The sequence below is a fragment of the Cavia porcellus genome, unplaced genomic scaffold (assembly GCF_034190915.1).
Source record: "Cavia porcellus strain 051 isolate PalLab524CR breed Dunkin Hartley unplaced genomic scaffold, mCavPor4.1 scaffold_17, whole genome shotgun sequence".
NCBI classification, from domain to species: domain Eukaryota; kingdom Metazoa; phylum Chordata; class Mammalia; order Rodentia; family Caviidae; genus Cavia; species Cavia porcellus.
In genome coordinates, this window is record NW_026947500.1 from 16,748,881 (window position 1) to 16,776,781 (window position 27,901).

General features: G+C 50.7%; 1 protein-coding gene and 1 long non-coding RNA gene across 6 annotated transcripts in view; both read right to left on the reverse strand.

The window, feature by feature from the left end:
* Positions 1–648: 648 nt before the first annotated feature.
* Gadd45g (growth arrest and DNA damage inducible gamma) lies at positions 649–2,354 on the reverse strand. The gene is made up of 4 exons (XM_063227257.1): positions 2,079–2,354; positions 1,675–1,776; positions 1,335–1,551; positions 649–1,239 (listed from the first exon to the last, which is right to left on the reverse strand). Exons 1-4 carry the CDS (start codon positions 2,129–2,131, stop codon positions 1,129–1,131), a joined length of 483 nt encoding a protein of 160 aa, XP_063083327.1. The 5' UTR covers positions 2,132–2,354; the 3' UTR covers positions 649–1,128.
* A 1,722-nt stretch (positions 2,355–4,076) lies between these two features.
* The window catches only part of LOC106028633 (uncharacterized), a 54,953-nt gene continuing 31,128 nt past the window's right edge, over positions 4,077–27,901 (reverse strand). Inside the window, exons 3-5 of one of the 5 annotated variants that reach the window (XR_010040039.1) lie at positions 10,476–27,898; positions 6,714–6,761; positions 4,077–6,596 (exon numbers count right to left, since the gene is read on the reverse strand). This is a non-coding gene — a long non-coding RNA (uncharacterized LOC106028633). The other 4 variants (XR_002792226.2, XR_010040038.1, XR_010040037.1 and 1 more) reach the window with 4 other exon arrangements.

Here is a 27,901-nt window from a genome sequence, read left to right on the forward strand (position 1 = left end):
CAGCCCCACTCAGAATTGCTCAGACCTATTTATATAGAGGCTGCCTTCCCATTTTTGCTCAGATCTTGCAGGTTCTATCACAGCCATGACAAAATGATGACTCACACTTGGGCGAAGTCTTGGTGTCATATTTGATATTAATACCCCCGTAGTGTGGCTCTGTCGAGCAATTAAGGGGAGAAAGTCCCCGCAGTAGCAGCCTCCCCCATCCTCCGGGACTACAAAGGGTAGGGCTGCATTGTGTAGGAAGGCTCCCGGCCTCCTGCAAGCTGTTCTGATAAGCAGCTGTCGGAGGGGGCGGGGCCAGAGGGGGAGGGGAGGCAGAGCGGCAGAGGTCACCGGCACCGGAGTGGATTGCAAGCCTTGAGCTGCCGTCTGTCTGTCGAGGACACCTTATCTCAAGTATGCCCCTGTCTTGCAAGTTTAAAATCTTCCTTAAAAGAGAGCAGCAGGAGTCAGGCTCAAGTTTACCCTAAAGCGCCAGCCGGCGTCCCCTCCCCCGCTACCAGCCCACGGAGCCTGCAATTTTCGCCCAACGGGACGATGGGAACAGGTGCCACCAACTCCACGGGGTCCCAGCAATCGTCTGAAACATCTGTCGCCGCATCCCAGAGACAAGGAGCCCCTACCCGCAATAAAAAGCATGGGTTTGTTTCAACAAGTTTATTGTAAAATTCAAAGCTTCAACAGCAGTATCCTCTAGAAATCGAAACCTTGCCCGATCCCTTTTGCAAAAGCAGAGCCAAGTCGTCAGGCTCCCGTGGCTGCACCGAGTCCAGACGGCCGGGCCGGCCCTCCCTGCCTCACAGGAACGCAGGTGCTGAGTCATGCCTACCCAGCCAGTCTGTCCTTCCCTGCTCCGAGGCCACCGTCCCCACCTCGCCTTCTCGAGCGAGCAGCCGCTCCAGCCGCTCCGTACACTCGCCAAGTCCTCGGCCCGGGCCAGCCTGCCCTGCCTTGGCCAAACACCTCCTGGGGAGGCCCGCTCCTGGCTCTCCGGGCCTCCGCCTGCCAGTCTCCACGCCGCACTCGGGTGTCCTCGGAGGGCCCCTCCACAGTGCCGGCAGTGCGCTAGGCGCCCCGGGGCGTCACCCCGTCCTCGACCAGACCAAGGCCCCCGCCGGGCGGTCACTCGGGAAGCGTGATGCTAGGTACCCAGTCGTTGACACTGCGGCTCTCCTCGCAGAACAAGCTAAGTTTCTCCAAGGCTGGGTCCTTCCACGCGTCCTCATTGGGGTTCTGTGGGAGAGCACAGCACGGGGTGAGCCGGGCTGGCCGCCATCCAAGACAGGGAGTGGGGGAGACAGCGCGGAGACAGCGGAGGCGGCACTCACCGAAATGAGGATGCAGTGCAGGTCGCCGGGCGCGCCCCCTTCTTCGTCGCCCGCACCCACGATCGCCGCCAGCCTCTGCACATCGCCTACGCGCACGATGTCGATGTAGTTCTCGCAGCAGAACGCCTGAATCAGCGTGAAGTGGATCTGCAGCGCGATGTCGCCCTCGTCCTCCTCATCTGCGGCCAGCACGCAGAAGGTCACGTTGTCGGGGTCCCTGCACAGAAGAGGGGAACCACAAGGTCAGGGTCCGCGCGCCGCCCGGAGTCTCCCTCCACCTCCCACTCCGAGTCACCTAGCCCAGTCCAAGCCGCCCAGCTCAAGCGGCGTCTATACTCACACGTTCAGGACTTTGGCGGACTCATAGACGCCGGCGGTGAGGCAGCCCTGGCGCTGAGCCGATAGCAGCAGCTCGTGCAGCGCTTTCCCGGCGCCCTGCATCCTGTGAAGAGCGGAGCCGTGAGCTGCGACCCTTAGGCCCCGCGTCCAGAGCTCCAACCCGCTCTCTTGCCAGCACCCGGTGTCCGAACCCCTGCCTCCCGACCCGGCCGGGATCCCGCAACCCTGCCTCAGGCTCCCCAGTCCCAATCGAGGGCTGGCACCGAAACTGCCCAACCTCAGCAGCGCACCCCTGGCTGCCCGACCCCGGCACGACCCTTGAGCTCCGCTGACACCCGTGATCGGCCCGCACCCAGAGGGCTCCCACCCCGTAACTACCCAAGCCCTCTGCGCCCGGACGCCCACCTGGCAGTGCTTTCCGGAACTGAGTCCTGGCCGCGGACTTCTTCCAGAGTCATGGTGCCCTTGACGAGCTGCAAGTTATCCAAAGCCACGAAGCGCGAAGAGAGCTGGAGCGCAAAGAGAACTGGAACGCAAAGGCGGAACCAGCCACCGGGACCAGCGCGCCCACCACCAGCGAGTGCGCCGGCTGCCGAGGCGCCGAGCTTATATAGGCTGGTGAGCGCGGCGCCGCCAGCTGGCGAGAGGCTGTGCGCCCATTGGCCAGCGCTCGCTTTCTGATGTAAATGAGGCGGCAGGCCTGCGGCTCGTGCCAGGAGGCCACGTGGGGAGGGCTACGGCGGGGGGGGGGGGGGGCGGCTGACAATGCCTCAAATCTGCGCTTTTGTCGGAGTGTTACCAGGCAGACTGGAGCCTGCAGATTTCATCTCCCCTTTTTAAAAAAGTCCTTAAAAGGAAAAAGAAAAAAAATGTTGCTTGCTAATTGGCTGCAATTTGTGAAATGCACACTTGCAGACTGTAAAAGAATCTTGCTTTGCATTTATTTTTACTACTACCTTCCCATTTTTCTTTGCCTTTTAATTTGAGTGCATAGGGCTGTTGGATTGAAACCGAAAATTAAAGGAAAAGCAAGCATTAGTCCTCTGGGGCTTGCCAAGGCCAATCGGTACAGCCCTGATGCCGACCCCGGACCGCCCGAACCCACCCAGCGGCCGCCCGCGGCGGGGCAGCGGGGCGGCGGGGCGGCGGGACGGCGGGTGGGGGCGAGGACAAGCAGATTGCGGCCGGGGCACGCGGCTCGTTTGCATTTCTATGGGGGCGCACAATAGCGAAGGTCTGGCGTGTGGCAGTTTGGAGGGGAGACAATCGAGGCTTTCTTTGCCTAGCAACACTGTCCACCTGCCGCTGGATGGGGTGGGCAGGGCCCGCCGCGCGTGGGGGTCGCCTGGCGCGTGGGCATGCGGGCTGTTTGCAGTCCTTGACCCGGGGGTCGCGTCCCCTGGCCTGGCCCGTCCGCTTGAGGTTCGATTTACGCGCTCCTGGCACTCGTGCGGAGCAGCCTGGCGAGCTGCAAGGAGCACGGGGCTGTGGGGCTGGAACACCGCAGCTCCTGTTCCTGCTGCGGGACTGTGGAACGCGGCTCGCGAATCCCATTCCCGGGGCGCCACCTACAGGCGAGCACAACGGACGCGGCTCGCCTCGGCACCCACCCCTGCACAGCTACACCCGCCCTCCCAGGGACTCGACCTGGGCCCCCTAGTGCAGAGCTGCCAGCAGTACCGAGTCCAAGATGCGGACCGATGAGACTCAGACCCAACTTAACCTGCAGAACGCGCTCGGGTGTCTTCCTGCGGCACAGATTTCCACTCAGGACCAGTAGGGTAAAAGCCCGTGTCTTATGCGATTTTTAAATAGTATGTGCTGTAAAGATGGTTTCTGGTTATAAAATAATACAAGTGGAAGCGGTCTTGGGAGCTTTGGACATGGTCGTTGGCACCTGACCCCTGGTACAGCCAAGACGCGCCTGCTCTCGGGCCCCCGCGGACGCTGCACGGGTGTGGAGGGAGACACGCACTGGCTTCCTCTTTCCTTGGAGAGGGCTGGGCTCTTGGTGACTGCGTGGATTCTCTGGAAACTCTCAAGCCTGTAGCGAAAAGGAGGACGTTGCCTGGGCTTTCCTCAGATGGTCGCTGGGTGCTAGCCCCGTGCCCTTCTGAACCATTGCTCCTGCGCCCGGAGGCTGCCAACGCCGCTGTCAGTGACAACCTGGCGCCTCGCGCCCCCCAGCGGCTGCTGAGCGAGGCGACAGCTCATCCCGCGTGGCGCGCAATTCCTGCAGTTGGCTATTTGCTTGCAGCCCTCATAAACCCGGGACCAGGGTGGTGGAGAGAGGGAGGGGCGGCACAGGTTCTCCGTGTGTTTACCGCCGTTCCCTTTCTTTCTTTCTTGGTGGTGTATAAAATGATCATGGGCCTTAACTGAATAAAATACTTGCTGAAGTGATTGGAACTTAGATACGGCTCTTGTTATTCAACACTTCTCACAGAGTATTTAGTTCCAGGTCCCCAGGAAATGTTGAAAGCAAGGTTTAGCAGGAAACTAAGCATCCCTCGATGTATGACACCAGAAATCTTCGCACAGTCCAGGCCTGAGGAAACAGGGCCTGCTCTCTCGGGAAGTCCGGGGGGGTTCAGGAGGAGAGGGGCAGCCAGTGTGGGCAGATGGGATGGTTGACAGCCCCCTGGGGCCCTTGGCTTTGCGCACACATCTGAGGTATTTGATTACAGGAAACCCTCATTTCTTGGGTTAGGGCTTTGTTAGTTCAGTCCCAATGGCCCCACCTCAATGAGGACAGGAAGGTTGTACCTGGGGCAGAGTGGGCCTGCAGGGGGACCCAGCACCACTGCAGGTCACACAGGTGCCTAAGCCTGCCACATTCCAGGTAGGCTGGCCGGTGGCTTCTAGAATGGGCAAATGGCCTGCTGCCAACTGGCTGGGCTGCATATCACAAGCCAGGTGACATCACCTGCGGGTGGCTGCACCAAGGCCGCCTTCCCACCTGAGTCAGGTAGGGAGCAGTGGCCCTAACCCTAACCCTAATCCACAACCAGTACCAGCTCTTCTGAAGGCTGAGGCAAGAGGATGCTTGAGCCCAGGCATTCAACTCAGCAGAGAAGCTTAGTAAGACCTCATCTCAAAAACTGAAATCTCAGGTATGATTAGAGTTTGACTGTCTTATTACTGCCTTCTCCCAAATATGCTTCTCAATGACTTTCCTGGCCTGACCAGGACATCAAGGGGAACACACTTCACCTGGCTGAGCAGGGCAGAGACCCAAAGTAAGCAATGAGCTCTGGGCGACCTTCCCTCTGGCTGTCACTCAAATGACACCTTGGAGGGTGCACGAGTCTCACTGCAGGGCAGCAAGTGCCCCTTTCCAACCCCCCCACACACCAGCACTGGCATGCACTGGCTGCAGGTGGGGTTTTCATGGCCTGCAGGATATTCCGGAAAAAGCCAGTATCACTACCATCTCTCTAAAATCAGTATTCACAGAAAAATACAGACTATTGGCTTCTCATGGTTACTGAAAGGACTCCACTACCAGGCACCTGCAGTCTGCAGCACCTCCATGGTGCTGGGGTGCCAGGGTGCTGGGGTGCCAAGGCTCACCACTCGAGACACTGCCATGCAGTAGGACAGTCCCACCAGACTGCACTGGGGACTTTGCTGCCTGCCTCCCGCATTGGGCAAGGGACTCATCCTGCATTGGGCGGCAGGTTACTTGCAAGGTGAGGTCACCTGTTGGGGCTGCACCTTTAGGCTTCCTCTGAATTTTAATAATGCAGGCAGAAGATCACATTTGTAATTTTTGGAAAGAAGCTGAAGTATTAAACCCAAGGGATCAGAGTCCAACCAATGGAGTCAAAGAAGTTCAGCGTCTTTTGTCTCTCAGATCCTGCAAGACAGCATCCGCAAGGGCAGCACGGGGGCTGTTTGAGGCACCCTGGGTTGGCTCCTTTCTAAATGCTTCAGTGTTGCTGTCACTCTCCCGCTCTGGCCAACCTTATCCAACCCCTCCCCATACAGAACACGTCCCTGTGCTTTCAGAAGTGTTGGCGGTTTTTGCTGTTTTTTGTTTTCAAAAACCTCCAGTGTGATCAGACAGGCAGTGAAGATTCCTGTGCCACTCTACCTTAACTCAAATGGGGACCTAAGCTATACACAAGACAATTCCTGTTACTAAGAACCCAGCAACGGCCTCACAAATGCATCCCAGGGTCTGGACAGTTACATTGGCCTGTACCTCTCATGTCCTCAAACCTGTGTGCTCCCCGCCCGAGGATGAAATGTGTACCTGCAGATGGAGGATGCTCTCGATGACAACTGAAACAGGAAAAGGAAGCCAAAAAGGGGAATTCTGGGATGGCAAGGCTGGGCATCCATGGGAGAGAGCATTCTAGGAGGAAGTCCTTTAGGGGTATCGTGGCACAGCATGAGGATACAGTTAGCTGGGGAGAGCCCAGAATATCAAGGACGGGCCGTGCATTGCTTGTGCCCCTGATCCTTTCTCCATAGCAGTAAAGGATGCTTCATATGGACACGCACAGTAATACCCTGTGTTGTTGAACGCTCCCGAGAAGCTACAGGGCTGCTGTCTTCCCAGCTTGGCTGTGTGACTGAGGCTCCGAGCCTCAGTTTCCCCACCTTTGCCCTTCATGCGTCTCTTAGGGGTTTTCTAAAAGTTATTCCTGGTCACCTCGTGGCCCACCGGGGTTTGGCTGGACAGACACCGACCTCAGTAACTCAACTTCAGATCTGACTTGCTGGTGCTGCCTGGGGAGAAGGATAGGATGCAGTCTCCGTATCATCCTCGGTGTGTCCTGATGTCGCATGTGGCCTGCAGGCTCGGGGTGCCCTTGCCCGACCCAAACACCTTTGAGTTCAGGATAAACTTCCTTGTCTAACAGAAGAAGTATGAGCGGTTCTGCAGCTGCCATCCTGAAATGATCAGCAGAGCACCTAGGACAGAGTAACAAAACCACTGAGACTCCAAACTGAAAGCCTGCATTTTCTTCTGAAAGACATGTTAATACCACCCCCAGCACAGGGCAGCACCACATTGGAGGTCGCACTTACCTGAGTAAGACTCACAGCTGGGCTGCTCAGCTGCTCGCTCGCTTTGACCTTTTGTGTTGTAAAAATTATATTAATTTACTTTGTGGTACTTGGGAGCTTGGTGCTATGCTATGTCCTCAGCTGGACTTTCCCCTCTGGTTTTTGCTTGGCTTTTTTTAAAGATAGGATTTTGCTAAGTTGCTAAATTGCTCCAAGTGGACTCAGAGTTCTAATTCTCCTGCCTCAGCCTCCTACAGTGCTGGGATTACTGCTGTATGCTGTCATTCCAACTGGAGCAAAAATTTAGTGTGGCTTTGGGTTTTGTTTTTTGTTTTTGTTTTATAGGGCCGCAGACTGAACTCAAGGCTTGGCACACACTAGACACATGCCTGACACTGAACCTATGCCCCCCCAGCCCAGCGCATGATTTAAGTATGAGGTGGAAAAGAGTTCCTGCTTGTTGACTCATCCAGCCCACTTTTATTAAGCTCTTCTAAAGAAGGACTTTCCACAAGTACATGACGAATGTTTATTGCAACATTTCTTATATGAGTAAAATTTAGAACCCATAATCATTGAACATAAACACCTTAGACTAGTGTTAAATCACCATGAAGCCTGAAAAGAAACATTATGCAACCCAAAAAAGTATTTCACGGCACAATAACACTTCATTTTGTGACTAAAGAAAGCCAGCTACAAAGCTGTGCAACTCAAAATTTGCAAAATCCTTTGTATGCATGAATGTGGCAGTAAGAAGTGTCAAATGGGAAATGGTGGCTCTATCTTAACGCAGTGAGGTTGCTCATTTGCTTGACTCTGTCTGTCTGCAATTAAATATTCTACAGCCCTGGGGATTGTAGTATCAACTGAAGTTGTCATCCACGCAGAGTAGCCTTAGCACTAGGCGGCACTGTCAACCTGTTTCCTGTCACCAGGCCACGCACCTGGTGATTAGGGGCAGTGCAGCGGCAGGTCGGGAAGGCATATGTCTGTGTCCTTTGACTCAAGCCTGTTCCTGTGGCCAAGTGACAGTTGTTATATCTACAGTCAGACAATGTGTGGCTGGGACGGACTTCCATGCACTCTGCTGCGGCCCAGCAGCCTAGAGTAGGGACCCTGGAGTACACCTGCCTGCAGCTGTGAGCTCAGTGGGATCCCTGGGGAGCATGCCCTATGCCCTGCAGTGCAGAGCAACAGCCAAAGCCATCTTTGCTCCCTTCGTGGGAAGAATGTCTATTTTCCAGAAATGAATTACAGCAGTACATTGTGACAGCTGTTTCTGCGCTCTACAGAGTACATCAGGGAACTCTAGAAAGCATGCTCAGTATACTTAATAAATATACTTAAATACACTCACAACCTAGCTTTAAGACTTGTAGGTGTGACTTAAATTTTTGGTGTTGAATCTCATTCATTTCACACGGCTGGGACTACTTTTGAGTATATATCATCATCACCATCATAATCACCACCACCACCACCATCATCACCATCATAACCACCACCACCACCATCATCACCATCATAACCACCACCACCACCATCACCATCATAACCACCACCACCACCACCATCACCATCATAACCATCACCATCACCATCATAACCACTATCACCACCATCACCGTCACCATCATCACCGTCACATTTTATTTGCCTAACTTCTCTGGAATTTGCTGCATGTGGGCATGCCAGGCACTACCCTAAGCACTTTAAAAGCATTACTTAACCCCTTCGCAGATCTAGCAGGTAAGTGCTAGCATGATCATTTTCCAGATGAGGACATGGGCTCAGAATAGCTAAGCAATTTGACCAGGATCACACAGCCAGGAAGGCAACAAAGTTGAGTGTTGTGAACTCCACCCACCTCGCTGGCTTCAGAGTTTCTGGCCGTAGTCAAGTGGGAAGAGTGAAATTCTTTGTAAAACTAGGACAAGATCATGAGGCTAAGGCAGGAGGATTAAAGTTGGAGCCCAGCTTGGGCAATTTAGAGAGACCCTGTCTCAAAATACCAGATGGTCTAGGGATTTAGCTCAGTGCTAAGGTCCTGGGTTCGATTTCCAATACTGCAAAGAAAAAAAAAAGACAAAATCATCCAGTAAGGGATGATTTCAGAAACTTAAAGAGCCCTGAACCTAGCAGACTCTGTCCAGGAAGCGGTTGCAGACTGACACCCTGTGGCTGAAGGGAGTAACACATCCAGTGCCAAAAGGAAGAGCCCGCTCTAAGGGATGGCTGGGAACTGCAAAGCCGCCCTTCCCACGCTACCACTAACCCTGGCGGCCAGGAGCTTGCACCCTCTCTCACCAGTGGCCAGCTCCAGATGAGTCGGGCAGGCTTCACGGATGGCCTGCAGGGCTAGGTCCCCGCAGTGACAGGCCGGCCCGAATGACCAGCCCAGAGAACAGAATTGGCTTTAGGGCGCCATGAGCAGCGCAGCTGTAATACCCAACCCCACTTTGCAGACGGCAAGAGTGAGTTTCCTGGGTAAAAAGGCCTGCATGAGGTCACACGGCTCAGGATGGAGCTGGCATTCTGGCTGCCATCTACCAGCCCCCACTCTTTGTTGACCCTGCCACCCATGAGGAGGACCTCAGGTCACAGCCAAAGAGCCACCCTGGGCACAGCTCGTCCTTGCAAGCTGTGTACTTGGAAAACTCAGGCCACTCTGCCCCCTGCCCTCCTAGAGGAAGTAGGAATGGTGATTTCCCTGTGCCATGGGCACCCTCCCACCTGGGCAGCACATGTGGGGAAGTGCTAAGTATAAGGAACATACAGAGCAGATGTGTCACATCATTTCTGTTGTTGTTATTGACTGGTGACCTCATCAGGTCTGGCACAAAAGAAAGGCAAGTGTCTGAATCTAAAGGAAAGTGTGTCACCATAAACAAGCCCGGTTTTGTGTTTGGGAAGACCTGTATCCCTTGAAGGCATGAATACAGTTAACACACTTAATGAGATTCACAACGATCAATTGCCACAGCCATGTGGAAATTTTTGTTTCTTAATTTAAATTTGTATCAAAGCATTTTGAAATCAGAAAGCCTTTCTAGAAAACATAAGCTTTTGACAATGACCAATGTAAACATATCATAATATTTTATAATAATATATTTTAAATACTATTTATTAGGGTATCTCTTATAAGGCTGTGGAGATCACTGGGACTTCCTGTTAATGAATGAGAATTGGATAATGTTTTCTGGAAGCTGCTTTCTTATTAATCGGCTGGAGTCCTGCCCAATAATTTCTCCGTACCCTAAGGGATTTTTGTTTAATTATCTTACAATTTTTTGATGACTCATGAAAACCCAATTTTTGTATCATATTGACCAGCTGGAAACCCAGGTGGAAACATGCTTTTGAAATCTATAAATGAAATTAAACTATGAACAAATGGTCCAAAAATGCAAAAGAAAAGGAAAAGAGAAAAAATTTGCTGAGTGCAAATGAAAAACAGCTGTTCGCAGACAGGACAATTGGGTAAACAAACACAGAGATGATCTGCTTACAACATCAGAGTGCACTCAAATATATTTTTGGCTAAATTGAATTACAATAACTCTTACAATTTTAGAAGTTGTAATCATAAATAGACTAGTCAGAATCTTTGTAGGTCAATTAGCAGAGAACTCTTATAAGAAGAATTTGGAAGGAGCAAAATCTCTTATCTATAATGAATATATATTTTTGTAGGTTTTTTTGTCATAAGAATACTGATAAATCTGTGTCCTTTTCTTTCAATAATTTTTAGCTCAGTTGTTCCATGTGTTCTCTCACCTACTCAGACTTTCTCATCTTTTGTTACCAGCTCTTGGGCTTCAGGTTGGGTCTGGCCCTGTCCTTGTCCATCATCTGTGGGCAGACTCTGAGGCATCTGTGCCACAGGACTGAGAATCAGCTTCTTGAAAGATGGAACCAATTCCTTCTCCAGGTTTGGGTCCATGAATACAGCTGGACAGCATGCTCTGGTGCCAAGATAGGCCCTTTAGCACTCTCTGGAAAGACACAGACACAGACATAGCCCCAACCCCAAACAAGTACTGGGCTGGGTCCCCCTCATGGTCCAGTATAAGGATCTTCCCAAAGGGCCCTTTCTAGCTTCTTTTCCTTTACCTGACTGAATTGTCTTTCTGTTCAGTTTCTCATCCCTAGCAGGATTTAAAAAGTTAACAGTACACACTGCTAAGTGAAGTCTATTACGAGGCATGCATTTTGTGGGGAAGAATCCTCCTTTTTGCTTTTGTAACTGAATTTTGAGCCAACATGAGCACATTTAACAACTCCTTGACCTTGAGTGTTATAAGGAATTCCTTGTGGTAAGGGAGATGTGAAAAGTTTTACAAAACATTTGGAAGGTAGCACTCAAATAAGCTGGCCATTGTCCGTCTTAAGCACCCACAGGCAGCTGCAGGCCACTGAGGGAGGATTCCGGGGCCTTGGCTCCATTACCACAAGGCCATCAGCAGACTTCAGAATGTCACGGGAGTCATGGCTGATGAGGGTGGCCGTGGAGGCAAAGCCAGGTGAGGGCCTCACTCTCCTGTTGCTGCCTGCTCACCTGCCTGCTAGCCCAAGAGCCTCCAGCCACCAAGTGCTGCAGGTTTAAAGGCTTGGGGGACAGCAGCGGACTCCCACCACAGCACACAGGAGGCGGGGCCAACCGGGCTTCTGTCCTGTTGTCTGCCCATTGCAGTCTCCCCTCCCTGCCCAGTGGCACACAGACACCAACTCAGAGGCACAGGCCCCAGTGAGCCACCCATGGCACAGAGTTGCCCCGCCATGTAGACCCAGGTTGGGCTGCACCACCTCAGTGAAGCTCTCTGCGTCCTGCAGCACCTCTTGGTCTCTGAGACAAGCAGTAGCATTCTACTTCAGTGGGCAGGGGGGCCCTGGGTGACTCAGCCCTGTGATGCAGCAAAATTCTTCTGATCTGAGAAAGCAGAGGCAGCCACCTGTGGTGCAGGTAAGGTTATAGGTTTTACCTTGGGCAGCTGTGAAGTGGAAGTCACAGAAGTGACTTCCCTCTAATAGAGAGGGGTCTTTTTAGCCCTTCGCAGCTCCTTCTTTATCTGACTGAACAAAGCTAGAGGGTTCACACAGTCTCAAGGGGCTGTTTTTCTACTATCCATTTTTGCTAGGGATTTAGTTTTAAAACAGTGCTCTGAGCTAAATCCTCTGGGGTCATCTTAACAACCGTATAATCATTGAGACATTTCCTAACCCAGGGTCACACACACACACACACACACACAAAGTCAGTAATACAAGCATTTCCTTTTTTTTTTTTTTTTTTTAATTTTTTTTTTTTTTTTTTTGTCTTTTTCATTTTTATCGGTACCGGGGATTGAACTCATGACCGCCTGCTTGCAAGGCAGGTGCTTATGCCACTGAGCTAAATCCCCAGCCCCACAAGCATTTCCTTTTACAATCACTGCCCCAAGATCCTGTTTTTGCCCCATATTTTACACCTGATGAAATCAATATTGTTATCAATACCCCTTTTGTCCCCTATGCTTCTCTTGAGCCTCTTTTGCTCTTGTGAGGCTGCTTTATTTGCAAGAGCACTAGGAGGTGTCCTCTTACCTGCTGTAACAAGTTTCCACATTCCCCAGGGCCATGTTACAGGCACCAAAATGCCACGTCCCGTGCAGCTCTCAAACTTCCCTAGGGGGCAGATGGTGCAGGATGAAGAAATGAACACAAGAGTCACGAAGAAAAGAACTGCCAAAGACTGCGGTGCATTTATTTATACACTCAGCAGGCTGATGTCACATGACAACCCTCTGCCTATCAGCTTCTTTGCTTAGATTTCCTTGAGCTCTCCTTGTTCTTGGAGCTGGCCTTGCTTTAGCCCTGCATATATGACCTATATCCAGCTTCAGTAGCACTCTACAAGGCTCTGGGTTACAACCCCAACACACACACACACACATGCACACACACACACACACACACACACACACAGCACAGAAAAATCTATTTGCCCCAAAATGCTTTGTCATAGACCTTAAAGAGAAGGTTCTGTGAAACACATATTGGGACATCAGCTCCCAAGTGCGCTAACACTGCAGGAGTCTGTGTCTCATACAGGACAGAGATCTCAAAGTGTGCCTCCCACCCCAAGAACAGACAAAAAATGTCAGGTCTGGCTTCTCTGACCCACTGTACCAGGAAGCCCAGAGCTTGGACTTAGCAATCTGTTACAGAACACTCTCTAGAGAGTCTAGCTGGTCCTGACACACAGTCTGGCATAAGCATGATTGAACAAAGAAACACGCCCACTGCTCCGACAGCCTCCCCTCCTCCCCCTTCACTGCCCTGGAGCCCTCAGTGTTTGAGGCCCAGATCTTTTCTGCCCTGGGCAAGAAAGCTGAGGACAGAGCTTGATGGAGGGGTCTTGGGTGAATGGAAAGAGGACAGTCACTAATTCCAAGTGAGGGCCTGGAGGATGATTTGGGGTTAAAGAACCAAGGAGCTTGTGCTGGCCACACCATGGCTCCCACGGGCTCTGCCCTCACTGATTGCCAGAAGGAACAGACAGAGGGGGCCACTTGGGGGATTCAGGGGGTGTTGCAGAGACAAAGAAAGAAGATGCCCCTGGATGTCCCCCAGGAAAGGGACTTCATAACTGTGACAGGCAGCAGAGAACAACAGGGAAAATGGAACACATGGGGGGCCCATGAGCACCAAGAGGCTGGGTGGTGCAGGGGGGCAGGCGGATGAGCATGTCCCACCCAGGGTCCCATTGCTGCCTCCTTCCTTGCTGCCCGCACATCCCCAGGGGAGGCCACACACACAGTGGGAGGCCAGTGAGGGCAGTGGCTGGGGTGGGGACCACAAGTCCTGAGTGAGCAGATGGGCTCAGCAGGCCTGGGCACCGTTGGAAACCAGGGCCAGTGTGAGTCTGAGGTGCAGGTTTGCTTGTGTGTAGGGGGGTGGGCCCTCCAGGGACACAGCTGTCACCGCCACACAGCAGGATGTATGCCCCGGTGGAAACTGAACTGACCTAAACAAAAGTGTCTGACCCCGGCAGCTGCTTCTGTGGCAGCTCCTCAGGTCATGCTGAAGCGGCACTCTGGGGCTGAGGCCAGCTGGTCGCTCAATGCAGGCCCCACCCTCCACCCCTAAAAGGGACAGGGTCACCCTTACCCTCTGGCTCCACTGATTGGGTGTTGGGTGGCATTTTGCAGGATGTGTGGGTGCTGGGGTCTCAGTTAGCTCCCTCCTTCTTGCTGGCTTCTTAAATCCAGCAAGATCTAAATTGGAAGATCTAAACTGAGGCGAGGAATTCCCCAGCAGAAACTGCATGACTCTCTTGGGAATCTGCCCTTATCTCAAGGGTGAGATACTTGAGGAGTCTCCCATGATTTGGGTCTGAATATACGTAGATAAAGTTTCAACTCATAACATTAACTCAAAATTCCGGAAACGCTTGTGGAAGCACAGGCAGTCCAGCCAGGCCCACAGACCCACTAAGACAGAGGGACTGAAGGAGAAGCGGGGAGGCCCAGACATCCTGCCTAGTCCTCTGCAGCCAGCACCTGTGGCCCAGCTCCCACCTTACCCAAGCCAGCCCAAGGACAAGTACGCATTAGCTGCTAAGCCCCTCAGAGGGTGGCAAATCTACCACTGAGTGGGGCCTGGGGCTCCTGGACACAGCAGGTCTGTGGTAACAACAGAAAAGACAGGGACTGATTTAAAGTTTCAGCTTCCAGGTTTCCTTTAAAAACTTAGAAGCACTCAGAGCAGTCTCCACCCTGTATGCCCTCACACAATGCCTCCTGTCTCCACATTTTCTTAACTCAATGCCCCCACAATGGGCTCCCACACCTTGGGAACCAGGGACAGCCACCAGCCTGGGGCGCCATGCCCTCATCATTTCATGATGAGTGGCCAGGCCAGATGGGTCTGGGCTGCCTCTCCATGATGGGCCACACCTGGACCTCTGGCTCCATCAGTTGAGTCCAAGCAGCACCCAGCTGTGGCTGCACAGATAACCGTGGGTTACCTCCCAGGGTGTAGGCGGAGAAGAGCATCACAGGCGGCATCCACACTGCTCCCCCTTCCCTGAGTTGCTGGATGCTTTGCAGTTGCTCACCTGACTTCAGACAAGGACAAAGCCTTCCATATGTGTAGAAGATCCTTCTGTGATGCTATCTCCACAGCAGGGGGCACAGCACTAAAGCACTAGTAACAAAAATAGTAACACCTCCTGAGTGTATTCTCATTCAATTTTGGAAGAGAACTGTCATGGCCAAGTGGGGAGCAGCAGGGAGAGAAGGAATCTTGGATAAGTTCAGCGCACAAGTAAGTACACTGAGTCAGAGGCGATGGAGAAAGCCAGGCACAGCAAGATGAATGCAGAGATCCCATATTGAAACTCAGGATCAGAGTGCTGGGAAGGGAAGCCATCTGCCCCTGGCCTGGGCAACCCTTATCTCCCAGGTCTGGGGTGCACAGCATCTTGGGAAAGGACTAGGTCCCCCAAGGCAGGCAGCAGCATTCCAGGGGTAGCCAGACCTGCAGAAAAGACCGAAACCTTTCTACTCTCCCCACTGGGAAGAGGCACACAGTAAGTGAGATATCTGCAAACCCAGCCATCAGAGAAGCTGAAAGCCCCTGAAACAGGCAGGGTGTGAGGGATCCCACAGGTGCTGGGGGGTCTGGAAACAAGCGCACCATTCTTACTGGGGGCCTGGAGCTAGGTGCTGAGAACACTGCAGCCCAGAGACTTCGGGGTGACCCTGAGGAGAAAGGAGACTGGAAATAAGCATTTGGCAGTCCCTTCTCCAAGCACCAGGGAGGGCTGTGCCCACAGGACAGCCTATGCACTGGCCATTCCTCCATCGTGCGCCCACTGCCAGGCCCAAGGCTCCACCAAATTCATGAGTCAAGGTGGTCCCCCCCACACACACACACACCATCGCACACTCCTAGGAGCATGAGGTGGGGTTCCTCCCACCATCCCTCACTCCTAGGAGCCTGAGGTGGGGCTACCCCCCCACCCCCACCCTACACTGGGGTGAATATGGGGCAAAGCTCCTCTCTGGTCATTCCATACTCCTATCCTTACCCCACCATATTCCTGGGAACGTCAGCCAGTACCCTGTGGTTACACTCCACTTTGGAGTGTGACTGTGAAATGTTACTCCCACGATGACCCTTCCGTGCTCCCGGGGAGTAAGTTTGTGCCTCACTCTTCCCAGTCCTACTCTGTGAGTGTGAGCTAGAGCTCCTGCTGTTCCCATGTCATGCACTGCGAGAGCAACTCTTTCATTACCACTTTGGCTAGCAGAGAGCTCCAGGTCAAGAATTCACCCAAGGATTCGGAAAGCAGTCGGTCCAAGTCCTGACATTCTGCCTTTTATTTTTTTCCTTTTATTATTTATTTATTTATTTATTGTATTTTTACCGGTACCAGGGATCAAGCTCACGACCACAGACTTGCAAGGCAGGTGCTTATGCTGCTGAGCTAAATCCCCAGCACATTCTGCCTTTTAGGTGGGTGATTGGGCCACAGCAACATGGCTGGGTGAGTGGGCGTGACCTGCCAATTACGGAGCCCCAGGACAAGCACAGGGCAGCTCTGGAGCCCTGCACTTGGGCCAATCAGAGAATGCTGTCTTCAGCTCTTCCGGCACCGGGACAAGCAGGGCTTTGAGAGTGGGCCTAGCGTTGACATCAGGATGGGATTATCAGCCTCACAGCTGGTGAGCCTTTGCCCAGCTGCCCTGCACTGCCCTACCGAAACTGGCTGGCACTCACTCTGCAGGGCATCTTCCTTTTTCTGCCTTCAATCCTGCTTTTAATAACTTTACTAAATGTAAAACCTTGGTACTTCATCTCCTGTCCAGCTCTTTATTCAGGCAAAAATTCAGAAAGAATTCTTCGATCTTTGCTCTGGTCCTCAGTTTCTTCCCTTTGCTAGTTTTGGGTCTCACTAGTTCTGCTTCAGGGTTCTTTATGCAGATCCTGAGGTCCTTGATTCAAGATCTTTCTTTTTTTCTATATGTGTATTTAGTGGCATGAACGCCTAAGCACTGTTTTAGTGGTCTGCCATAAATTTTGATATTTTTTCAGTTCAAAATAATTCCTAATTTCCCTTTTTTAAAAATCAGTTTTGGGAATGGAACTCACAACCATGCGCTTGCAAGGCAGGCACTTATGCCGCTGAGCTAAATCCCCAGCCCCTTAACTTCCCTTTTTAAAAAATCCATAAGCTATGTAAAAGTGTTTGTTTCCAAGTAGGGATTTTCCAGGGATCTTTCATTTTTGATTTGTAATTTAATCTCATCACAATTAGAAAATGTACATCATGAATTTAATGTAGGGACATTTGTTTTATAGTACAAAATGTGATCAATCTTAACAAATACCCATATGCCCTTGGAAAGACTGCATTCTGTTGTTTTAAAGAATAAGGCACCCTGGTGGGTAGTACTGTTCAAATCTCCCATAAAATTTTTGCCTACTTATTCTATCAGTTGTTGAAAGAAACATTGAAATTTCCAACTATACTTATAAATGTGTTGATTTTTTCAGTGAATTTATCTTCTATTCTTACGTTTGGGCCACATATGTCTACCCACATGGATATACATCCTTGCACCAACACACATTTACACACACACACAACACGCATACAGAACTCTGTGCACACAGGTCCACACGTTCACTCACACACGTGCACACATGCAACTGTTTGAGAAAAACAGAGTACAGCAAATTAAAACTAGCAGAAAATAAGAAGGAGTACACTCATACTCTCTGTTTAGTGACCTCACTATGCCCAGAAGGTACTGTTCCCACACATAGAGAGCATAGCATTTCCCACCCACCGTTGCCCAGACAGCTCCTTGTCTAATGCAGCTGCCTAGAGCTGAGTCTGGACCTGTAAATGAGGTGGGGCCTGGAAAGGAAGCTCATTCTCCAGGAAAAAACTCCAGTGACCCCCAACATGTTTGCTAGCATGTAAGGCGGGAACCTGTAACGTTGTACATAATACCACCAAGGGTGACAACATTTTCAAGAAGTCGGTTAAACTGTTAGTCATTTATGCTTTTTTCTGAGCAGTGGCCTCACAGGTTGTGCATTGCAAAAGGATTCAGTCTCAGGTCTCATTCTTTCTGTCCCACAGAATTGTTTCGAAGGAGTTATTGAAGGATAGAAAAAGAACAGAAGGTCAGCAAGAGAGCTCTAAACATAGACCAAAAGATGTAGTTTTCTGTGAGACAGGCTCTGCTGTGTGTGGCAAAGTCCATTTTCCTGAAGATTCTGTAAAAATCGGGTGTTTAGGCACCTTTCTGTCACTATGACTGATACCTAAGATAATCAGCCTATAAGGGAAGGCTTACTTCGGCCCACAGTGTCGGAGGCCCCAGTTCATGGCTTTCTTGCTTTGGGACTTGTGGGATGGCAGCACATCGCGGCAGGACAGCACAGTGGCGCAAACTCACTCACCTCTTGGCCACAAAGTGAAAAGTGGAAGCAGTGAACAGACCCCAAAAATTTCTCCAAGGAACACCTCTAAGGGCACACCTAGACAGGTTTGGGGGCACATCTGAAGCTCTCCAGGAGTCCCAACTCTTAAAGGTTGCCCAGGTCCCAAAAGCACATCCCTGGAGACCAAGCCTCTAACACAGGGGTCTTTAGGCCCCAAGACCAAAGCTATAGCACCAGGAACCTGTGCTGGTGCAGCTCAGAGGCCAAAGTAGCTCTTCAGAGCTTGCCTCAGGTCTGACCCTAGGTTGATTAAACATAGAAACAAACATTGTACCTGTCGTTTGTGTGAAAATCCACAGCACGTAAATGAGCACAGCTAATTGGAGGCATTCCAGCCGTTTTTCTTTATGAGCAGTCCTTCGACTGTGCTTCCATTTTCCCACAGTTAGACCCTTCTTTTTTTAGCAACAAAGCTATATAAGCTTGCAGATGAAGTGGTTGAGGTGTATGCATTTAATTTCTCTTGCTCACAAAAGGCTTTGTGGTGGCTCACAAATACACACACACACACACACACACACACACACACAATCGTGGACTGAACAATGAAGCAACACTCAAGGGAGGAGCAGGCAGAGGGAAAGCAGAGAGCTTGGTGGGTGCTGGATGGAAAAACGACCCAGGTACCTTTCCTGTGCTTTTAAATAGTCCTGAACTCTTGAACTGTGTCTCCATGGAGACAAAGAGAAAGACAGAATGACAGGCAGACCCTTCCCAGAAAACAGGCACTAGAAATTTTTTGTTGTCCTATTAACCTGACTTGAACCCCAGTATTGCTCTCCCCATCTTGTTCTGTCTGATTATTATATATTCAATTTTGTTTGATAGTATCAAGTTTGAGGGTATAGGCAATCACTTTGAAGGCAATAAGATATACTATGATGCCCAATATAGATTGACTATCATCCTTTTTTTTTTGAAGTCCTGTAAGATCCTCAGTGTAGATTCTATTGGTTTTGTTCCATATTGTTTTGATCAATTCTATTATACCTGATGATATAGACAACTCAGTTTGAAAATAGCAAGAGGCACAATGGTAACCACTTTTGATCATCTGCTATTCTATTTTTGTATCACGTGCTATGCCCACCCTTCTGTTCTAAGTGACTCTGTTTTGCTTAGTCACATTTTTTATTCTCTTCAAAAAAGTAATAAGAACCATGAGAGTAATAAAACCCTAAAAGTCTAATTGTTACTGTAAAAAAGAGAGGAAAGAAAGGTGGATTAAGGGATATAACCCCAGGTATGTTCGAGAGTGTAGGATGGAAAACCATATAACTGAGCTTTGGTTGGATCATTGAACGGAACTGTCTCCAATTCCACTGTATGAATGTTCACTTTATATGCTTGAATTCTATGATATGGACAACTGTTTCTGGGAAGATAATGTGTAGCCTGTTAACTGGTGATTTCATACTGTATATATTTTTTTCTAGAAATACTGTATTATTTGTACCCTTTTACTGCATTTTTTTATGTCCTTTCTTTTTTTTTTCTTCTCTTTAAATAAAAAAAAAGTGAAGGAAAGAAAGTGCTCTAAAGGATACAATTGCAAGTGTGTTTAGGTGTGTTAAATAGATGACCATGTTAATGTATTTGATTGGATCATTGAACACAACTGTTTGCAGTCTCACTGTTTGAATGTCCACTTTGTATGCTTTAATCCTGTGACTTGAACAACTATCTCTAAGATGATAATGTGTAATCTATTAAATGGGGATTTCTTACTGTTTTTTCTTTGTAGTTCTGTATTACTTGTACCCTTATACTGTTTTGCTTTGTTTTGTTTTTTCTCTTTTTCCTTTTAAATAAAAAAAAAGAAGAAGAAAACGGGCACTAGACCTTGGCCAAGCCCTTTCCCCAATAAATCTTCTGAATAAATCTTCTAGAATAAATCTTCCTGAACAAGGAGAACTGGAAAGAAGTGGTTTGATTTGTGTTTCTGAAACGGAAGTTTCTCTGCTACAGAACTGGCCACTTTAGTGACTGGCACGCCACATAGCAGGCAGGACAGGCTGACCGCACTCTTCCATCCTCCTTCCCTCGCTGGCAACCACACGCAGCAGGAGGCCTCTGCATCTCTGCTGCATGCAGAGATCTCATCAGGGTCCACGTAGGAGCTTCTAATGGTCCTGCTGGGATAGAGTGACAGCATGTCACAACTTCAGAGGCCTCTAAAACACAGATGGCTTTACTTTAGAAGACATCATGCCGTGTGTGGCGTGCTGAGTTCTAGACCCATGCGAGAGTGCACAAGCTTGACTCTGGGCCTCTGCAAGTCAGGAAAATGCTCGTAAGATCTTACAGTGCTAGGATACAAGGCCAGCTGGGGAGAAGACCTGCTTCAAACATAACAGGCTTAGCACATGCGAGAAGTGTGTGTGTGTGTGTGTGTGTGTGTGTGTGTGTGTGTGTGTGTTGAAGTGTCTTTGCTGCCCTTGGACACAATTCCCCACACCTACAGCCTTAAGGAGGAGAGGTTCCAGTCTGGCTGATGTTTTCAGTCCGTGGTCCGTGGGCTCCAAGGCAAAAACAGGATGGTGGGGAGGCGCAGATGAAGAACAGCTGCTCACCCCACAGCAAGGAGAAAGGAGAGAGCAAAGGGAGGAGCCAAAGGAGATGTGTCCTTTCAGGCCACACCTCTGGTGACTGGCTTCTCCTGAGCACACTCAGCTACCGGACCCACTAGCAGATGTGTCTACTGATGAATACAGCACCCAACATTCAATTGCCTTCCAAAAGCCTGCCTCTGAACACAGGAGGTTCGGGGGCCTGATCTTGGGCAGGATTCAGGGCTGAAGGCATTGTTCCATCCAGAAGACAGGAAACCTACATCTAAAGAGGAGCAAGAACAAAGGTGCTCAGGATCAAATTCAAATCTCAATATCGTCCCAGCCTCTTCAATTTGTAGCTGTACTGAAATTGTGATCTTTTTATTCCATTTACAGGCGAGGAAAGAGGAAACTATCTCTATGGAAAGTGCTATTCCATGGAGTTCTTGAAGGTTTTTTATACATAAGGCCTAACACTCCTAACCAGATGTGTGTGGGGTGATAAAACATGACGGGTAGGAAGAGAGGAAAAATACATCAGACTTCCGCACAGTGTGGATGTTGGGATCACCCAGGTCTCTAACGTAACTGGGACTGCTGTGTTGAAGAACACAGAGGAAAAAACAAGGCCAGGGAAGGAAGGAGGAGGCAGGAGTTCATCATCAGAGAATTTGAGTCTGTGTTAAAAACCAAGTGTACACGGCAGAACTGAGGGAATGAAGGAGCCAGGTAATGGGTGTGATGGAGCTGATCTGATACAGCAGAGCTGGGAGGTGCTGAGTTAGGAGAGCTCAGTAGCAAAGAGCCACACTGAAGCAAAGAGAAGAAAAAATGTAATTCCATAAGGAAATGTGATGCATGCTCAAAACTGAACACGCAAGAGAAATACTCTGAAAAAGTGAAATAGAAATGGCAGAAAGTGTTAAAATGAGTGACCAATATTTATACTACCTTGATGAAATGTGTTAAACTGATTCTGCAACACCCACCCCTCTGCCCTGCCCAGCAAAATGGCTTAAAACCAGTCTTAAGGGAAATATCAAGAGCGCCCACGAAAAAAAGGATAAAAAGACCAAAAGTATGACTCATGGCTGATTTTTTCACAGCAACAAATCCAGGAGTGGATAGAATGACCTTTTGAAGTGCTAGGATTTTATAGCCACCAAAATTCCTTTGAAATGTCTGAGAAATAACTTATAACAAGCAGAAACTGAGGAAGGCTATTGCTAGCGTTCTTACACTGAAAGATATGCTGACGGTCCTGTCAGGCGAGGAACTGGGGGTTGTGTGGGGCTGTAGAGCACAAGGTTGGGCCTTTTGAGTCCCCTCCGAGGGTGACACCAGCAGGCACAGGGCCTCAAGGGCCCCAGCTCTAAGCTCGCTCAGGACTCTCAGCAGGAGCAGGAGCCAGGGTCACGGGTGCTGATCCGAGGTCTCAGCTCCCACAGGGCAGTGTGGTGAGCCCTGAGGACAGGGCTGGCGAGGGCAGGTGTGTGGTTCAGTGCGCCGGAACCGGGCGGCAGATGCAAACCTGCCCGTCTATGCCAGGTGCCATTTCACAAGCTGCCAGGACAGCGCATCGAAGGAAGCGGTCAGCGACACAGCGCAGAGGACCGGCACACTTTTCTGTGCTGCCTACTTACCGCTCCTTTCTAACCCTGCCAGAGTTTAAATCCTAGAGGGATGTAAAGATTTGCACATCGCAAAACACACACGCATGATGTGCACTCAACATAGACGCAGATCCTGTGTCTCTGGTTGTATATTTCTAATTCCTTCAACAGCTCTGCCAGTTTTTAAAAAGATCTTATTTTTAATAAATACAGTGAAGCCATCCACTTGGATTACTGCATAAGGAACAGGCCACCAGAGGGCGACATACACAGCACAGGCTGAGTCTGGGACCTGGACCAGTTTGACTGGGTAAGATGGGAAATTACACCTGGAATTCTGTGGAAGTGAGCACTTTTCAATCCATCCGTGCTAAAATTCTAGAGCTGTTAGTAACTGACCACCACATGAGAAAAAGTAAAATTCTAATCACCCCAGTAGTGGGCATTCACTTCCTTGTCTTCCTTAACGCCTGATATTTTCTGTGTCAAATCCCAGGAATAGTAAGTATTATGATACATAAAAGTGCCCCAAAAATATGTCAGTCTAATCGAATCACATACATCTCTGCTTATGTAACACACAGAAATAAGTCTCACTGTTGTAATTACAGGAGTTAACCATTACCTCTTCCGTCATTAAGAAAAGAACTGGTTTTCCTACATGTGTTTCTGTCTTTTCCTGTGCCCTGCAATGGCTTTGAACAGGTGCTGACATGGCCACTGAGTGGCCAACATCAATGTCCAGCCTACCGAAGATCTAAAGATGAGCTAGCATCAGCTGAGGTAGCATCTACCTCTTCCACACAAACCCGACCAGAGGGAGCTATCTCTTCTCACCCGATGCCCCGGCGCCCAAACCTAAGACAGCGCAAAGCAAGACGCTGTCTCCTACTCACACAGCCACAGGCCCAGGCAGGCATTTTGCTGTGTGTCCTCCAAGCCCATGGAGCACAAGTCAGGGAGCTGGGGCCACGCCCTGGGGTGCAGAGCTCTGGCTGTGTGCAGACCCACACTGACCTCAGTGTTCAGAGGAGCTGGGGTCTGCGGGTCTGGACAAACACCCTGCGGAGCCCCGCTTCCTCCCCTCCCCACTGCCCCTGCCTGTCAGGTTTCTGATCCATCTGTGCTGCACCTCAGACTTGAGGTTGCCCCTCTCATATGATTTCTTTTCAGTTTGGGGTGCACAGTGGTTCCCCCCTCTGCAGGAACACCCTGCACAGCCTCTGTGATCTCTGAAACACGGATGCATACATACACTGTGACCAAAAGCACTGTGCTTTTGCTGTATAAACCCACTGAGGAAAGGTCTTCAGTCATTTTCATTTCTACAGCGGGCTTCTTCGAGGGAGCTGCGGCAAGGGTCTCCGGCCCTGGGAACTTCCTGGCGCTCCTCCCACCAGCCGCAACCTTGTTCTTTGCCTGGTACCGCGTGTGTTTCTGGAACCTGCTCCATCTTGTTCCTCTGACAGGCTCCTGTGTGTCCCTCTCAGTTTAGCACAGATGCCTGCTCCTCTGGGAAGCCTTGGCTCTTTGCACCTATCGGGCCAGCTCCTCCCTGTCACCCTGCCAGGTCGCCTGGCCACAGGCTTAATCATTTGGCTCTGTGCAGGGCAGGAAGAGGTGCTGTCCTTATGTCCCCCTGCCTGGCCTAGAACCTGGCACATAAGCAGGAACAGGCATCTTCTAGAAAGGTGGGCTGAGTGATGAGTGTCAGGAGGTCTCTGTCATCCCTGGGAAGTGGAGAGAAACATGTCCCAGTCACAAGTCTCCATCAGCCTGGCCTTCAGGGTCTGCAGGGCTGGGTCCAGGCCCCTCTCCAGGTGCCTATTACACCCCTGTCCCATCAGGCAGTGCTGCAGTGTCCTCCAAAGTCTCCTAATGCTCTTTTACCTCCACTTCCCCTTGGGTGCTCCCTGTACCAGGGAGAACGTAGCCTGCCCAGAGTCTGGAACTTTTATTGGAATTCTCTGAACTGCGGGTCACAGCCAAAGCTAAGGAACCCCTGCAGAGGAAAGAAACTCCCGGGTCTCTGTGTGGAATCTGTGATTATTCTATTCTGAGGCGATCGCATTACAAAAGGAGGGGAACTCATTCTCCACTTGGGGCCCTGTTGACCATGTGAGGGGTACAATGCTGGGGGCAGGCCTCGCCAATGTTGCCCTCCCCGGGATGCCTGTTGGCTCAGTAGGTTCAGCCCTGCCAGGAAGGCAGAATGAACTGGGATGCTGTGCGTGAAGCTTGCCGTGCCAGGTACTCATGGAAACTTGTGAGGTGTTGGTGTGAATTTCTGCAAAGGTGTCTCAAAATGTGCAGGCAGCCACCGTGTGCCAAGGTGCAGCCTCTGAGGCACTGCACGGCGCTGTGCTGCAGTGCGTGTGTTCTATCTGCACCTCTAAGGCTAGGCTGTCTCAGGAGAAGAGCTCTGAAAGAATGTGAAATTCTAGAACAGTGGGAGGTCCTGGGAGAACCCTCTCTGAGTGCTGACTGCGTCAGTATCTTGTGTGTGCAAGGATCTTATCCCTGCGTGAGTCCTGTGTGGTCATCCTGGGGAAAGGGTAAGGTAATGGTATAAGGTCTCTGTTGTAAGCATGCGTTGAGCCTGGGTGTGCTCTTGGAAGGTCACTCCACGGTGTCTCTGTAGCTCTCTGGTCTCTGTGCATGCTCTGTGTGGGGGTCTCTGTGTGAGGTCTCTGAGGAATGGCCTGTGTGGTGTTGAGGGGGTGTGTACTTCAGGGGAGCCCTGTGTGCATGGTCATCCTTCCAGCTGTCTCCAGGAGATCTGTAAGCTCTGGGGTGACACCTCTGAGAGGGAGCTGTGTATGAGGACTAGGTGGCAGTCCAAGGCCCCTGGGGGAGATTTCCATCTTAATTCCCTGAGGGGACTCTGGGTACAAGTCTCCTTAGTACAAGTCTCCATCACAGGTGTTTACAGAGTTTGTGTGAGCTTGGTGAAGTTGTGTGATTTCTAGGGGAAGTCCTTGTAAGGGAATTTGTAGTCTAGCAATCTCAAGGGGGCTCTGCGAGGGTGCCATTGTGGGCTTATCTGGAAAGATCTTTGGGGCTCTCTGTGGGAATCTCGGGTAGGGTCTGAGGGAGTCTCACCATGCACCTCTGAAAGGGGTCTCAAAGTGTGTCTTTGGGGGAGTTGCTGAATGCGGGTCTCCAGGAGAGTCTCAGCTGTGTCTTGGTTGAGGTCCATCACTGTGGGTTTTATAGAGGCTGGGTCTCTATGTGTGGGTCTCTAATTCTCCAAGTCTCTAGGTCTCTGGAGGTCTGTGTGTGGGAATTCATGTTTATTTCCAGCAGAGTTCCTGTTTGGGTCTCTTTGGGAGTCTGAGGCTTCTCTGACAGTCAACTAGCTCATACAGAGAATTTACAAGAATTTCTGTGTCCATCTCTGAGTCCATTAGTGTTGGGTCTGTCAACATGGTTTTCTCTGGAGTGCCAGGAGGACACAGAAGTTACTAACTAGGAGAAAGAACATCAGGAAGCAATGGCGTCTTACACAGAGGAAGCCATTAACATGAAGAGGGTGTACTCATAAAGCAATTTTTCTTTTAATGCATTTCTTCTGCAAGAAATTTTTTCTCAGAAGAAAAGTATGAAACGTCTGTGGTGTTTGCCAAGGGACAGCTCTTTGCAGAGCGCTTGTGTAGCGGTGGTCGATGTAAAACGAGGCACGGGTATCCATTGACTCATGAAGGCCTTGACCAGAGTGGGGCACAGGCTCTTGGGACAGCAAAGCCTGATCACTATCCCTGTCTCTGACCCGCCTGCTCTTAGCAGGATGGCTCTGGTCCTTGGGGCTGTCGTGGTGAGCGTGAGCCCAGCATGAGTCCTTCATGACTTGACATAGTGTCATTAAATTTAATAGACTGAGATCATGAAGATGAAGATCTTCTAGTGACCCGGGCAGTGGCCACCAGGGACTCACTGTGCAGAGGGGGCAGGCCCCAGAAGAGCTGGAAATGGCTCCAGAGACCTTGTGGAAAGGGACCTGCCGAGACTCAAGAAGCTACTCTGCTTTGCCCTTTGTGTGGCAGGAGGCTGCGCACAGGTGAGTTTGTCACCCAGTGACCTCAACAGGCTCCTCAGGGAAACCCGGGGGTGCCCTGTGTTCACTGTAGGAAAAATGAGCCACCCTTGCATTTTCCCTGGCACATTTTCTGTTTGCCTTTCTTGTTGACCAGCATCTCCAGCAGCTTCTGCACATCCAGTGGATGAAAGCGTGGTCCCCTCTGCCTGCCTCTGCCAGCCAGTGGGTGGGGCCTCCCCAGAGCACAGTGTCTGGTGGAAAGTGAGGAGGTTGAGCAGAATGTCACATCGGAGACACTACATCAGATTCGACCTGGAGGCCAGCTGTCGGTGTCCAAGGCTCCTCACAGTGATAGCCAGGAACAAGGAGTGGACACTTGCATCCCTTACATGATGCTTCCACATCCACCAACCCCCACTGTCCTCACAGCCACCTCATGGGGAGGAAAGGACACTTCATCTAATGAGGACTCAGCGGTAGAGAAGTAAACTGCACTCCCAGTTAGACCCCTAAGTTCACCTGCAAATGTCAGCTGTACTGCTCCGCTGTGACCCACACTGCCCCTCCTGGACATCATCCTTCCCGGGCCAGTCACAGCTTCACTCCAAGCACAGCCTGAGAAGGGTCCCCAGGTCAGAGTTCTTTCCCTGAAGCCTCGCTCCTAGGCCTCCCCAGAAATCCTCAGAGCTGTGGATGTGGTTGCTCAGGAGCAGGGCGCTCAGGTCCCGGCTGCGATCGGAGGACAGTGCCTTACCTTTCACGGTGCAGCTCTTCTTCTGCCCCTTTGTCTACGTGTGGTGCTGTGCCATGAGAAAGGAAGAGAGGCCGGGACCCAGTCCTCCCTCTCCTCTCTGTACTCCATGTCCCCAGTAGCGGGACTTTCTACATTTAACAGAGTTCCCTTGTAAGGTGGCTAAAAGATTGTGTTGCTTCTTGGAAAACCAGAAAAGCCTTTTCCTGCAATGTGAGCCTCACCACGTATGTCCTGAGCCCCAGTTCCTCCGTCTGAGCTCCATCCACACATTTCTCAGCCCCCATGCCAGCATCCGCCTCCAAGTGCCAGAGTTCAACCCAGTTTCTTCTGGAGCCCTCGGGGCTGAGCAGAGCCCTCAGATTAGCCCAGCCCTGGAGAGAGCCCAGGTCAGGGGCCCTGCCGTGAGAAAGCACTAATGCACTGGGCCTCAGCCCCTTTGCTCGCATGTCCCGAAACTGCACTTTTGGGACACTTTTTCTCATTGTTTTCTGTCACTCTGGCCCCTCCATGATAACACACAGATGATCTGACAGTCTCAGATGATGTCACAGTGTCCACTCTCATTGCTGCCTCACCTGTCCTGGAAGAATGATACCACTGTCGAGCTTTCCTCTCTCTGAAGCCTCTCAAGTAGATTTGCAAGACTGGAATGAACAGTAGAAGAATCTTTGTCTGTTGGTTTCTCCTGTGGATTGCTTACCATTCTGATGTTCTTTATCCCATTAGTGGGAAGATGAATCCATCTG

Excerpts from the sequence above, each read along its gene's own strand:
- Gadd45g (XM_063227257.1), bottom strand. The coding sequence starts at position 2,131 with ATGACTCTGGAAGAAGTCCGCGGCCAGGACTCAGTTCCGGAAAGCACT. Across the intron at positions 1,552-1,674 it reads TCCGCCAAAGTCCTGAACGT|GGACCCCGACAACGTGACCT; the intron begins GTGAGTATAGAC and ends TCTTCTGTGCAG. Across the intron at positions 1,240-1,334 it reads TGCACTGCATCCTCATTTCG|AACCCCAATGAGGACGCGTG; the intron begins GTGAGTGCCGCC and ends GCTCTCCCACAG.